The sequence below is a fragment of the Pecten maximus genome, chromosome 5 (assembly GCF_902652985.1).
Source record: "Pecten maximus chromosome 5, xPecMax1.1, whole genome shotgun sequence".
NCBI lineage: Eukaryota > Metazoa > Mollusca > Bivalvia > Pectinida > Pectinidae > Pecten > Pecten maximus.
The window spans coordinates 40,558,096-40,574,311 of NC_047019.1; the positions used below are offsets into that span (position 1 = coordinate 40,558,096).

Genomic DNA, 16,216 nt, shown 5'->3' on the forward strand with positions numbered 1-16,216 from the left:
AGGTACATGTAGACAGAAGTGTAGTAGGATATACAGGTACATGTAGACAGAAGTGTAGTAGGATATACAGGTACATGTAGACACAGAAGTGTAGTACGATATACAGGTACATGTAGACACAGAAGTGTAGTAGGATATACAGGTACATGTAGACACAGAAGTGTAGTAAGATATACAGGTACATGTAGACACAGAAGTGTAGTAGGATATACAGGTACATGTAGACACAGAAGTGTAGTAGGATATACAGGTACATGTAGACACAGAAGTGTAGTAGGATATACAGGTACATGTAGACACAAGTGTAGTAGGATATACAGGTACATGTAGACACAGAAGTGTAGTAGGATATACAGGTACATGTAGACACAGAAGTGTAGTAGGATATACAGGTACATGTAGACACAGAAGTGTAGTAAGATATACAGGTACATGTAGACACAGAAGTGTAGTAGGATATACAGGTACATGTAGACACAGAAGTGTAGTAGGATATACAGGTACATGTAGACACAGAAGTGTAGTAGGATATACAGGTACATGTAGACACAGAAGTGTAGTAGGATATACAGGTACATGTAGACACAGAAGTGTAGTAAGATATACAGGTACATGTAGACACAGAAGTGTAGTAAGATATACAGGTACATGTAGACACAGAAGTGTAGTAGGATATACAGGTACATGTAGACACAGAAGTGTAGTAAGATATACAGGTACATGTAGACACAGAAGTGTAGTAGGATATACAGGTACATGTAGACACAGAAGTGTAGTAGGATATACAGGTACATGTAGACAGAAGTGTAGTAGGATATACAGGTACATGTAGACACAGAAGTGTAGTAGGATATACAGGTACATGTAGACACAGAAGTGTAGTAAGATATACAGGTACATGTAGACATAGAAGTGTAGTAGGATATACAGGTATACGTACATGTAGACACACAAGTGTAGTAGGATATACAGGTACATGTAGACACAGAAGTGTAGTAGGATATACAGGTACATGTAGACACAGAAGTGTAGTAGGATATACAGGTACATGTAGACAGAAGTGTAGTAGGATATACAGGTACATGTAGACACAGAAGTGTAGTAGGATATACAGGTACATGTAGACATAGAAGTGTAGTAAGATATACAGGTACATGTAGACATAGAAGTGTAGTAGGATATACAGGTACATGTAGACACAGAAGTGTAGTAGGATATACAGGTACATGTAGACACAGAAGTGTATTAGGATATACAGGTACATGTAGACACAGAAGTGTAGTAGGATATACAGGTACATGTAGACAGAAGTGTATTAGGATATACAGGTACATGTAGACAGAAGTGTAGTAGGATATACAGGTACATGTAGACAGAAGTGTAGTAAGATATACAGGAACATGTAGACACAGAAGTGTAGTAGGATATACAGGTACATGTAGACACAGAAGTGTAGTAGGATATACAGGTACATGTAGACAGAAGTGTAGTAGGATATACAGGTACATGTAGACACAGAAGTGTAGTAGGATATACAGGTACATGTAGACAGAAGTGTAGTAAGATATACAGGTACATGTAGACACAGAAGTGTAGTAGGATATACAGGTACATGTAGACACAGAAGTATAGTAAGATATACAGGTACATGTAGACACAGAAGTGTAGTAAGATATACAGGTACATGTAGACACAGAAGTGTAGTAGGATATACAGGTACATGTAGACACAGAAGTGTAGTAGGATATACAGGTACATGTAGACACAGAAGTGTAGTAAGATATACAGGTACATGTAGACACAGAAGTGTAGTAGGATATACAGGTACATGTAGACACAGAAGTGTAGTAGGACATACAGGTACATGTAGACAGAAGTGTAGTAGGATATACAGGTACATGTAGACACAAGTGTAGTAGGATATACAGGTACATGTAGACACAGAAGTGTAGTAGGATATACAGGTACATGTAGGCATGAAGTGTAGTAGGATATACAGGTACATGTAGACAGAAGTGTAGTAGGATATACAGGTACATGTAGACACAGAAGTGTAGTAAGATATACAGGTACATGTAGACACAGAAGTGTAGTAGGATATACAGGTACATGTAGACACAGAAGTGTAGTAGGATATACAGGTACATGTAGACACAGAAGTGTAGTAAGATATACAGGTACATGTAGACAGAAGTGTAGTAAGATATACAGGTACATGTAGACAGAAGTATAGTAGGATATACAGGTACATGTAGACACAGAAGTGTAGTAGGATATACAGGTACATGTAGACAGAAGTGTAGTAGGATATACAGGTACATGTAGACACAGAAGTGTAGTAGGATATACAGGTACATGTAGACACAGAAGTGTAGTAGGATATACAGGTACATGTAGACAGAAGTGTTGTAGGATATACAGGTACATGTAGACACAGAAGTGTAGTAGGATATACAGGTACATGTAGACACAAGTGTAGTAAGATATACAGGTACATGTAGACACAAGTGTAGTAAGATATACAGGTACATGTAGACACAGAAGTGTAGTAGGATATACAGGTACATGTAGACAGAAGTGTTGTAGTTATTAGTAATATGGTTGTGAGGCTGAGGAATTTACATCTCCTGCGGGATACTGAGGGTTTTGAAATAGAGTCAGTCCTCAAGTGTACTACCACCCACACTGTCCGTGGAATATATGATTGGTTTTTGGTTTTGTAATTTTAACATCCAATCAACAACTACAGTTATTTAAGGACAGTGAGAATATAACGAAGACACAGTGGGGTTATATTTGGTTTGGAGTACAGGATTTCATACCTGAGAGATGAAGTGCCTAACACACACAGGCTGTTATATATGTGTATATGATCAGGATGAATTTGGACAGGCACATATAGTTGTATACATATGAATTATGTCCAAGGAGATGGTATTTAAATGTTGGTTGACATTGATGGTCTCGTTGTCACACCCATACCTTACATCAATATTTAATGTCAACTTTAAACTGTCTCTTAAATAGTCTCAACACAAGTTATTCACAAGCAGAAGAAATTACTACTGAAAGTGCATCCTGCCTTTGGAGGACAATTTAGATTCTTTGTGGGATATTGAATAGTATGGTTTGTTAAGTGATATGATTGCCTGTTAATCATTCAATCATTTAAGGTTAACACCCTCAAGTGCAGATTTAAAGTTTGATCCCACATTTAAATATCACCTGCTGTCAGACGAGGAAGATTTGCTCCACATGGGTGGCTCTGTAAGGCAGTGGTGATCAGCTACACATGTTCTTGCCTGTTGTTCCTAATGTATAGTCTAGCTATTAAAACACATGGTCACAATAATGTTACACCAGTAGAATGACAACACAGAGGATATATTGTGTGGTACGGGGAGCTGGACTGAATATGTCTACAGAATAAGGTGCTGTTTTACACCTGAAGTGCCATGTGAATATACGTGCTGATAAAAACTGCTATATATGATATTCACAACTCAGACTTGTATGAGATATGGACTGGAATTTTCCTTGGTCAAGGTCTAATTCTGATCTCTTCAGTAAGTATATCTCACACAAATTACTTGGTTATATTTCACATATAACTACTATCATTCTTTTCTATTTCAATATACGTGTAGTATCTTTCCTTGTTGATATATCAAATTGGCATCTTACAGAACAAAGCAATTTTATACATCTATCTTAAACATGGTATATATAACTTAGATGGTCAGTTGTGTTAATGGTATAAATACATTGGATGGTCACTTAATTGTTTTAATGGTATGAATACATTAGATGGTCACTTGTGTTAATGGTATGAATACATTGGATGGTCACTTAATTGTTTTAATGGTATGAATACATTGGATATTCACTTAATTGTTTTAATGGTATGAATACATTGGATGGTTACTTAAATTGTGTTAATGGTATGAATACATTGGATGGTTACTTGTGTTAATGGTATGAATACATTGGATGGTCACTTAATTGTTTTAATGGTATGAATACATTAGATGGTCACTTGTTTTAATGGTATGAATACATTGAATGGTCACTTAATTGTTTTAATGGTATGAATACATTAGATGGTCACTTGTGTTAATGGTATGAATACATTGGATGGTTACTTGTGTTAATAGTTCCCCTAAAATGACATCACCACATGCTTAACCTCAAAGTGACATCACCACATGCTTCCCCTAAAAGTGACATCACCACATGCTTCCCCTCAAAGTGACATAAACACATGCCTCCCCTCAAAGTGACATTACCACATGCCTCCCCTAAAAGTGACATCAACGCATGCTTCCCCTCAAAATGACATCAACACATACTTCCCCTCAAAGTGACATCAACACATACTTCCCCTAAAGGTGACATCAACACATGCCTCCCCTCAAAGTGACATCACCACATGCTTCCCCTCAAAGTGACATAAACACATGCCTCCTCTCAAAGTGACATTACCACATGCCTCCCCTAAAAGTGACATCAACGCATGCTTCCCCTCAAAGTGACATAAACACATGCTTCACCTTAAAGAGACATAAACACATGCTTCACCTTAAAGTGACATGAATACATGTTTGTCTAAAAGGAAATTCTTTCCACCCTGAGTTAATAAGGTGACCTTATACCCTTTACTTTTGCATATGTACCAGATTGATCTGTCCCATCGTAGATCATTAATATGAATTTATTGTGTTGTTTTATAACATTAGGTATGGACATATTGCTTGTTATGCTGTATATTAATACACCTGTTTGATCTGTTATGGTATGTGTAGCTGGAGATTTAGTGACTGTTGTAGCTTACAGATCAATACGACTGTACATGTGTTTCTGTGGGTCAACGAGTACCATAATAAATAATTACTGGGATAATGTAGAACCTGATTTGTTTCTTTCTCACAGAAGATGAAAGCAAACTTCTCGAGGAGATTACAAGCAATATGGCTAACCACCGCATTAAAACGAGGGACCCTTTTGCGGGAGGTTTACCAAAACTGGATAACCTGCGTCATCCCCATCTAGCCCATAATAGTCCCAGAACATCCAATCCTGGCTCTTTAGGTAAGATGTTAACAATGTAAAACACAAATGAAAACTAATTTGGTATACAAAAATGTATACCATTATGACAAACTTCAGATATATTGAATGCAAGATGCCAAATGCAATCTGAATTATATAATGGCATTAATATTCATGATTCTTATTTAGGTAATTTGGATCATGTGTCCTGGTAGAGATGATCAGATTTCTGCTAGAATCACATTTTAATTTGGTGTAATTAATTACCAAGATATATTTTTAAATTGCTAGAGTTATGGTTAACTTTGAAATGTTTATTCATTCTAATTTTATGTTAATGAAGATTCTTTAAATACCAAGTAGTTTCTTCATTGCAAGATAGTGACTTGGGCACATTGTATGTGTGAAAGACATGCTTCTCTTCGTAATTCATAAGTTAAATCTTTTCAAATGTTTTTATTTCATGTGTCTGTGGTAGAATACAATTTGATTTATTTGTGGTAAACTTGTTCTTAATATATACTGCCTACACTTAAAACTTACGTTTTAGACATGTATGAACTTAAGTTCTATAAAACGTCTATAAAACTCAAGATTGAAACTTGACAGTGGTACTTTCCATAAAACCTGGCAACAATATATGTATGCTCTATAGCAAGCTGTTGGTAATTTAATGTGACAATCCATGTTTTCAATTTGATTGGTGATGTACGTTCTAGGTCGTTACCATGACAATAGCACCCCAGTATTTGATCGGCCCTCTAGTGCCGCTTCAAGTACTGGGTTTGATGGTTCCAACATCAATAACACCTTTCTCACAGGTAAGCATTGGTGCTCGTCTTCTAATGACGTACAACGCCAGCTCTAGACTTTATTATTCTACTCCTCGGCTTGCAATTAATAAACCCTCTATATTGTTTTCTTCTGTACTCATTAACCTGACTCTAGAGTCTAGATCTTCCCTAGACTTTTTAAGATGTCTGTATTTAAAATGTAAGTTGTAATAATTAATAAGACAATTACTCAATTCCATAATTATAATTTAATTAATGAATCCAAAATTTTAGGAGTGTCAAAGGATTATGGCAGATCTCGTGAGTTTTATGTTTGGTACACATTGTCGTCTTGGTTAAAGGCTGTGTACACTTACAATTGTAATCCATTTGTGAATTAAATGACTGGCCCTGTAGTATAGAAAGTGTGAACTGCAGTGAAACTTTGATGGTGTGATTTACTACTGATATTGTTATGAGGTACATATAAACATTGGTTTCTACACAACATGTTAACAGTTATCAGCCTGTGACTTACATATCTTAATATTATTAAATCTTTAGATTTTTTAAATAGGTATTCGTATTTAATCATAATGCTTTAACTCATTTAATTATTGCCAAAACTTAGTAAGAACCTACAATAAATAGTGTGAATTATGGATGGAGACACACTGTCCTGGAAAGTAGAGAATTGTAGCAAACTATGTGGATACAGGTATATGAAGTCTCGCCATAAATCGGACCATTGAATGAATCTTTGCTTTGGGCTCACCGTTTTTACGATGACATTAGTGGTAATTGTTTGTCAGTTTTTTGCAATATAATGCTACATAATGTATGCTTTTCAGTACAGATTAATACAGTAGCATTACAATTATACTGCTTTTTATATCTCAATAGTCACCTATAATCAATATTTTTAGATAGATATTAGATATTTTTGCATCATCAATGTTAATGTTTGTCCCATTTTTTATTTCAATGTATATCAGATGTTGATTGGTCCACACCAGTCACATGGTCTGTGATATTGGTCGACATCAAGTCACATAGTCTGTGATATTGGTCCACATCCAGTCACATAGTCTGTGATATTGGTCCACACCAGTCACATGGTCTGTGATATTGGTCCACACCAGTCACATGGTCTGTGATATTGGTCCACACCAGTCACAAAGTCTGTGATATTGGTCCACATCCAGTCACATAGTCTATGATATTGGTCGACATCTTGTCACATAGTCTGTGGTATTGGTCGACATCCAGTCACATAGTCTGTGATATTGGTCGACATCCAGTCACATAGTCTGTGATATTGGTCCACATCCAGTCACAAAGTCTGTGATATTGGTCCACATCCAGTCACATAGTCTGTGATATTGGTCCACATGCAGTCACATAGTCTGTGATATTGGTTGACATCCAGTCACATAGTCTGTGATATTGGTCGACATCTTGTCACATAGTCTGTGACATTGGTCAACATGCAGTCACATAGTCTGTGATATTGGTTGACATCCAGTCACATAGTCTGTGATATTGGTCGACATCCAGTCACATAGTCTGTGATATTGGTCAACATGCAGTCACATAGTCTGTGATATTGGTTGACATCCAGTCACATAGTCTGTGATATTGCACTCTCGTGCAAGTGTGGCCAAGAGTGCAATAGGATGTTTTATCGAAGATGCAGTATTTATGATGCTTTGGTGAATATTATGGAATAAGAAGCAATTTATATGGCACATGATCATGAATATTCTGTGCTCTGGATTTCGTACCAAAATGTTATAAAACAGTTATGGCACTTCGCTTCTATCGAAATAATTATTTATGGATCAACCTCAGCTCCAGCTGTCCATATTGGATCTTTGCTCCATAAATCAGCAAATTGACAAAAAGAATGTGCCATAATTGTAAAGTATCTAGTACTGCAAAAGTCTGATATCATTATAAAACGGTATCAGATTTTGACTCCTTACTTTGACTAACTGTCTGACTATTCCTCACTAATGCCTTAGCTAATACCCTGGGTTTACTCTAATCCGTGTGTATATTCTGTTTGGTAGTATTGGTGTGTGTGAAATTTCATCCTGGTTCAAAACCTGAGTTGTGCTTAAATTATAATATTCATGATTGAGCTCTGTAGTACAATCTTTTTTCATCACAATGTTGTGTAAGGGATGATGTAGGCTCCCTATACCCTAGATAAGTGAGAACCCCAGGTTCATTCTACTTGGTTGAACTATGATTTCCTGGAAATTTATAGAAGAATTTCATCTTATCTACACTGTAATAAGGTGATCAAATACTTTTGTAAGGAGGAATATTGTATATAACCTTAGGTAATTAGGAGGAATATTGTATACAACCCTTATATAGAAAATTGGAGCAGCATTACATCATCTGTGTTTACTATTGTTATTTACATTTAGCAGTGTGGCTTTATAATATATATTTACATTTACGTTACTTCAATATTTTATTTGAAATCTGTGATGGTCAGTCATCAACTGTATTGAGTAATCTATGTTTCTTTGTTCATCATACATTACTGAACATTGAAACAATCTGTCATTAAAATTTGTAGGTGGATCTTATCTAGAAATCATTTTAAAGCCATGTAGGTAACCGGGCCACATAACATGTGTACTATATGGCCGTAATATCTCAATCAGTTAGAGCTACAGCCACATAACATGTGTACTATATGGCCGTAATATCTCAATCGGTTTGAGCTACAGCCACGTAACATGTGTACTATATGGCCGTAATATCTCAATCAGTTAGAGCTACAGCCACATAACATGTGTACTATATGGCCGTAATATCTCAATCAGTTAGAGCTCCAGCCACATAACATGTGTACTATATGGCCGTAATATCTCAATCAGTTAGAGCTACAGCCACATAACATGTGTACTATATGGCCGTAATATCTCAATCAGTTAGAGCTCCAGCCACATAACATGTGTACTATATGGCCGTAATATCTCAATCAGTTAGAGCTCCAGCCACATAACATGTGTACTATATGGCCGTAATATCTCAATCAGTTAGAGCTACAGCCACATAACATGTGTACTATATGGCCGTAATATCTCAATCAGTTAGAGCTCCAGCCACATAACATGTGTACTATATGGCCGTAATATCTCAATCAGTTTGAGCTACAGCCACATAACATGTGTACTATATGGCCGTAATATCTCAATCAGTTAGAGCTCCAGCCACGTAACATGTGTACAATAAGATATTTTGTTGTTGCTAGTGTGATGAAAACTTTGAGCATTCCAGCTTTCTCTTGAATCAAACATAATTCCATAAATTTTCAATCTCTTAGGAAACTTTCAAATAAGACCACTGTGCATCCTGTCAAATATGTCTGACCAGTAAATTGTGTCCTAAAGTTGTCAGATTAATTTCATCATGTTCTTAATCAATTAATTTGTCAAAATGTTTTAATAACTATTTTTTGCAGCTGTTCCTCCAAAATCTATGTTTAATTTGTGACTGACATATTTCTTGTGAGTTTTGTAAGTATCACATCAAAAATGTATCTCCTAATATAAATTTAATTTTGTGTTTCTCAGCTCCAAATGATCATGAACTGATGACAGCCATGATGAATAGAATATCACTGTTAGAGCAGCGAGTGTCCCACCAAACAAAGGAAATCACAGAGAAGGTATCATCTCGGCCAATTTAATTTTACCCCCAATCTAATAAATATTAGACTTGTAATTTCCATTCCTCTACGATACACTGCAATACAAGTATATTGTATGCAGTGTATCGTAGAGGAAAGGAAATTACAAGTCTAATTTTAATTAGATTGATTTTACCCCATGTTGTAAATTTATTTTGCTTAACAAAGTTAATTGTACCTTTCAGACTTGCATTCTTAATAAAAAAAACAACACATTAAAGAAAAAAAAGAATTACCTGTATTTAAATATTTAGTTATCTGTTGAGCTCATTCCCCGAACACCGACACTGGTAATTTGAATGGAAGCTAGGTGTTTATATAGGAAATCCAGTACAGTTTAAGTTATAGTCTGTTGTTCAATTTTAATTGACACATGTTTATTTTACATTTATGACAGTTTCTTTTCTTATATTTAGGATAAAAGAATCCGTGTGATGGATGAGAAATTCAGAATACTCCAGAAATCACAGGGTTAGTAAATTAACGCTCACAAAAATACAGGAAACTGTTTGAAAACACTCACAAAAATACGGGAAACTGTTTGGAAACACTCACAAAAATACAGGAAACTGAACAGATTTACTCCAGTAATCACAAGGTTTGGAAACACTCACAAAAATACAGGAAACTGAATAGATTACTCCAGTAATCACAAGGTTTGGAAACACTCACAAAAATACAGGAAACTGAACAGATTACTCCAGTAATCACAAGGTTTGGAAACACTCACAAAAATACAGGAAACTGAACAGATTACTCCAGTAATCACAAGATTTGTCAACACTCACAAAAATACAGGAAACTGAACAGATTACTCCAGTAATCACAAGATTTGTCAACACTCACAAAAATACAGGAAACTGAACAGATTACTCCAGTAATCACAAGGTTTGGAAACACTCACAAAAATACAGGAAACTGAACAGATTACTCCAGTAATCACAAGGTTTGGAAACACTCACAAAAATACAGGAAACTGAACAGAATACTCCTGAAATCACAAGGTTTGGAAACACTCACAAAAATACAGGAAACTGAACAGATAAGGTGGGGCTCTGTTTAGAGATAAGCAGACAACAACATTTCTATTCTTTAATTTGTAACATACAAATTCTTGTTTTTCATTCTGTTTTACTTTGATTTACTCTTTACAGGAGAGAACAGTGACAGTCGGGTCAGTGAGGCAGAGAAGAAATGCTTGCTCCTACAGCAAAAAGTTCATGAAATGGAGGTAAGCATAATGTTTTATATTTCGTACATCATAAATGAAATTAATCATGTGCTAGGTATTCAAGCAATGTATCAGGAATCTTAATTTATTTTTGGGGCTAGATTAACAATGTATAGCCACACATGTTCCAATTGCACAAGGGGACTGACTTCCAATTCAACATAAGAAAATATTTCCTTTCATTGTGTAAATGGGAAAAAAAAATTGATAATAAGAAATGTTGATTGTGTTTGTGAGTGTTTAATATTCTACCAGCAGGTAAGATGACGTCGACAGGAAAGTAAATTCTAACTTATCGTTCAAGTTAATTCTAACATCCTGAAGGCTGGTTTAGGTGTTTTTGAAGCAATGATAATTTGGTTATTGAACAAAAATACAGTTTAACGTAAAATGGCCCTGGAATTACCCTATCATATTGATATCATTTTGGCTATTTAATGTAAGCAAAACCATAAACACAGACTTTCAATATGATAACTATAATATTAGTAATCTACAGTGTAGTCCATCCACTACCCAGAGTTAGAAGTGGGAGAGGAGCAGGAACCATAACTCTGGGTACAGATTGTGGTCTATCAGGATGTTTATTGTTTTCTGGTTCATCACATCATGTTGTGGTCTTGTTTCTATTTATATTTTTGTCTATTTTGTTTGTTTCTGTTTAACCATTTGTTTTGAATTCTTTATTCAACAGAACTCAGAAATAAAAACATTTTTGCTCAAATAAATCTATATTTATAGTTTTTGAATATTCACTTGTTAACTTGTGCAATGACAAAATTTCTGTCACAAAGATACATCTTATTTTAAACAAGTGGTGAAAAAAAAAGAATTTTGATGACACTATTGCAGGGATTCTTGGCTGACTATGGTATGGTATGGGTCGGTGAAAAGAGTAACCCTAACTCAGATGTATACAATGATGAAGGTAGCTCATCAACTAGCAGTGAAGGTGATACATGGCGTCCAGGTTTGTAAACATTCCATTGTTATTTTGTTTTTATTGACATATTCTACCTTATTGTGAGAGCTAATTAAAGAAAATGTTTAAGCTTCCAGAGATAAATAGGTGTGTAAGGAGATGTTCAGGGGGACACTATCATTTGTTAATTTACATGGTCCACTCTGACATTTTATGTCATTCATAAGAATACAACAATACAACATTCATTATAATAAACCTCTCCAGGATTTATAGGAGGGGTGGGGGTGGGGGGGGGGGGGGGGGGGGGGCATTTAAAGGGTACATATATAGATTTTACATTAACTGTAATGAGAGACAATTTTCTCTGTTAAACTGTTGTTGTCATCCATGTATTTCCAGGTACTTCAGTTTCCAACCAGCCAGACTTTGAGATAGACTTTAATGTCATTATAGAGAATATAAAAGAGCTGAATGTGTTAGCTGGAGAGGGTGTGTCTAAGATACAACACACTACAGATGGGGCCAGACTCAAGGTTAGTGTAATAGTGAAGGAAAGTTGTGTCTTAGATACATCACACTATAGATGGGGCCAGACTCAAAGTAATAATGAAGAGAGGGTGTGTCTAAGATAAAACACACTGCTGACAGGGCCAGACTCAAAGTAATAATGAAGGGAGGGTGTGTCTAAAATACAACACACTTCAGGGCATGATGTGAGGTAACTAGGTCAGGATCTTTATACTTATTGACAGGGCATGATGTGAGGTAACTAGGTCAGGAACTTTATACTTATTGACCGGGCATGATGTGAGGTAACTAGATCAGGATCTTTATACTTATTGACAGGGCATGATGTGAGTTAAATAGGTCAGGAACTTCATACTTATTGACCGGGCATGATGTGAGTTAAATAGGTCAGGGACTTAATACTTATTGACAGGGTCAGTGAGGTAAGTAAATCAAGGTTTATATCTTTTTGATGAGGATGAGTTCGGTAACTAGATGACAGATATATTGTGATCTGTCAGGGTAAATGTTATTTATAAGCTGATTATTATGACCGTGTGTATAAAGTTTCATCATGTTTGTGTTTCCCCTTACTCAATAACTCTACAATCTCTATATTGTTACCAGTACTGATCGCTGATTAACAGTACATTCTATTACTGACTAGTTTATATAAACACTAACTTATCCACTTTTGTTCCACAGCCTCAGGACCCTGTCCAGTTTACACTGTATTCCAATGGAATGATGCTATATAGTGGTCCATTCCGGCCATTTAATGACCCGATGACGCAGACATTTGTTCGTGACATCATGGATGGGTACTTCCCATCCGAGCTACAGAACAGATACCCAGATGGTGTTCCCTTTGTTGTGAGTAATACAAAACATTCACTGTGTGAGGGTTTATTAGGACTGATTGTGATATCAATAGGTTGTGATATTGATTGATCTGATTATGATTTCAATATGTTGTGATTGATTGATCTGATTATGATTTCAATAGATTATTAGTGATTGATCTGATTATGATTTCAATAGATTATTAGTGATTGATCTAATTGTGATTGATTGATCTAATTGTGATTGGTTGATCTAATAGTAATTTCAATCAAATTTTTTAGGGTCATCTGAGTCAATGTGTCAAGATGATATATAGCCATTGTGTTTCACAGTTTACACATGTCTGCTGTGCATAAATTATTCACATTTCAAAACTTTTCTCAAGTTCCATCCACAGGCATCTACTTCTGGTTAGTATAACAGAAAAAAATATTAGACCCTACTCCTACTATATATCAACAAGGTGTATCACTCGAAGATCTACGATGCATCGACTGTGGAACGGAAGTATACTTGATTGGTCGACAATTATAGTTAGTATTGTTTATAGAGTTGTCCACCAATCAGATTGCTCCATGCATACCACTCTAAAATATACAGACTACTTCCATTCCATAGTCAATGCATCGTCGGCTGTCACGATCGCTTTTGATCCACCTCATCTTTAAATTATTGTCATACGACAAAAGAATGACATGCATTGATATTTAAGGATTCTAAACCAAGGTACATTACTGAAGTTTATGTGCATTTGATATTTTAATTGGATTGAACTTAAATTCAAAGTGAATCGAAGCTCACCCCCCACTTCCAGTTTTTCGAGTGTTACACCTTGTTGATATAGTACGAGTAGGGTCTAATATTTTTTTTCTATTGATACTAACCAGAAGCAGACGCCTGTGGTTCCACCTTTGGGATTCAGTTCAAACTTGCCTGAAATAATATTGATGGCCTTGATTAAATTAAGTGGATTTTTGTTCAGATCAGTTGAAAATACAACATGACCCACATGGTTGCTATCTTTAAAAAACACATTTTTAACTTCTTCTCCAGTTCCACTGGTGCCATGGAGCTAAAAAAAACCTGTTTGTGGTGTTAAGGAAAGGAAGCCAAGAAAGTGTTATTTTGTGAAAACTTCAACATGGCAGCCACAATGGCCATTTTGTAAAGATGATTGCACAGTCATGGTTTTCCAGAACAACACTTGTTTTAAACTTCTTCTTAAGCCCCACTAGTGATATTCAGCTTAAGCTTGCCTGAAATTATCCTGATATGGTCCTGACCGAGGGTTGTTATTTTTGCAGCCAATCTGAAATCCAAAATGGCCACCATGGCTACATCCTTCGGAAATACATTCCAAACTTCTTCTCAAGTTCAAACAGAGGAATTCAGTTCAAACTTGCCTAAAATAATCCTGAAATTGCCCTTGCAAAGTGATGTAACTATTTGAGTGATTTTGAAATCGAATGATGGCTGTTATGGCAGCCATTTTGAAAAATACATTTTGAACTTCTCTGCAAGTTCCAACTGTAAGTCGACCAATAAGGCCCAAAGGTGTCTTGTTTTGATATGTCAAAATTATCAGTGGTGCCATTCCAGTTTTAAAAATACTGTACACATATTTTTTTTTTCAGATTCGAGATTTAAGGTCAGTACATTTCAAGGACAAAAGAGCAGCAGTATTTGCTGGAGCTGGGCAGGTATTGGGAGGAGACACAAAACCTTCCCGATTGGTTCCCTCCAATCTGGACAAGGCCAATCAGGTGTCAGAACCTGCAGCCGACATGTACCGCTCAAATACACAGGAGAAGTTACAGGTCACCAGTGATCATCCAGGTACACTCAGTTAAAACAAGTTCATCAATTTTTAAAATTTCAATCTTACCATTTATCTGTATAGGCTATTTACCGCATTTGTTTGGTTAGAATGAGTATTAGACATAATACCCCATACAAAGCACGAGCATAGGATAATATCCAAGTACTAACCTGTTTGGAGCATGTGTACAGGTTAGTATTTGGTTATCAACCACCGCTCATGCGTGACAATCGGGTATTGTCCCTGAAAAAGTAGATTTCCCGAGAAATTCCAGATGGTGACATTCATACCCAAAATAATCAAGCGTGATCATAAAAAAAATAATAGAATTAACAGTAAAATGCTGTAACAATATATTTTTTCATTATTTATTCATTGAAAATCAATTGTAACTTCAGTCATAAACATATATATATGTATACTGTATTCATTTTGCTTTTAATAAAATTGCTTGGATCTTTATCATTATTTATACTTATATAATAATTATTTTTACTGCATTATATATCATAATTAACTATGACCCCCCAAAAAATATAATAAAAAATAAAATGAAATAAAATAAAATAGAAATAGAATAAAATAAAAAAAATAACAAATCAATAAGAAATCAAATAAAAAAAAAGTTTAGATTTAATTAAAATCAATTAAGAATGGAACAAGAATAACAATACCGGTATATATATTTATTATGGGTTTACAATATCCATACCTGTATCATAGCAATGATCATGATCAGCACCCATCTCCAAGGACCCTGACTGGTCGAACATATCCAAAATTTCTAATGCCTCTCTTAACATTTTTAAAACCTTTTTTTTTTCAGAATCTGAAACATCAGCAAAAGTGTTTTGTGTGATAAAAATGTCACCATTTTCCATTTCCTGCATATAATCCTCATAAATATCCATATGTAGGTTCATGATGGTATCGGAGTCGTATTCGGCATCCATATTTCCTTACATGTAATTCTATAACAAGGAAACTAACTTCCCATTGTGTAATGGATATTAAAAAAAATTTTAAATAAATTTCAGAATGAATATACATGTATTAATTTTTTCGCCCTTCTGGGATTTGAACCCACATAGACACCTATTTATAGACATAAATCCAGCTCGCTGATCATTCCACTTCTCTACAATGACACACAATTCCGCGAATGTTTTATTTTAGCAACAATGCGGTACGCCATATATTGACCAAAGTGGAAATATGCATTGACATACTAACTTGGTCTAGCGCGCTTGCGAATACCTTAGTTGCCACTTTGTAACTCGGTATTCACAACGAGGACAGCCAAGGTTAGTATAGTAATGCATATCTCCACCTCGGTCGATACCCATGTTGCCTGTTG

The 16,216-nt window shown here is 35.5% G+C and overlaps 1 protein-coding gene across 5 annotated transcripts in view; it reads left to right on the top strand.

The window, feature by feature from the left end:
• Positions 1-16,216, top strand: part of LOC117328025 (UBX domain-containing protein 11-like) — a 31,958-nt gene that overhangs the window by 8,649 nt on the left and 7,093 nt on the right. For 2 of the 5 annotated variants that reach the window (XM_033885344.1, XM_033885345.1), the window contains 9 exons: positions 4,930-5,088; positions 5,769-5,870; positions 9,419-9,513; positions 9,951-10,005; positions 10,689-10,765; positions 11,618-11,735; positions 12,090-12,223; positions 12,903-13,070; positions 14,675-14,876. In XM_033885344.1, coding sequence (XP_033741235.1) covers positions 4,930-5,088; positions 5,769-5,870; positions 9,419-9,513; positions 9,951-10,005; positions 10,689-10,765; positions 11,618-11,735; positions 12,090-12,223; positions 12,903-13,070; positions 14,675-14,876 — 1,110 coding nt within the window. Of the gene's footprint in view, positions 1-3,322; positions 3,567-4,929; positions 5,089-5,768; positions 5,871-9,418; positions 9,514-9,950; positions 10,006-10,688; positions 10,766-11,617; positions 11,736-12,089; positions 12,224-12,902; positions 13,071-14,674; positions 14,877-16,216 lie in introns of those variants that run through there. The other 3 variants (XM_033885347.1, XM_033885348.1, XM_033885346.1) reach the window with 2 other exon arrangements.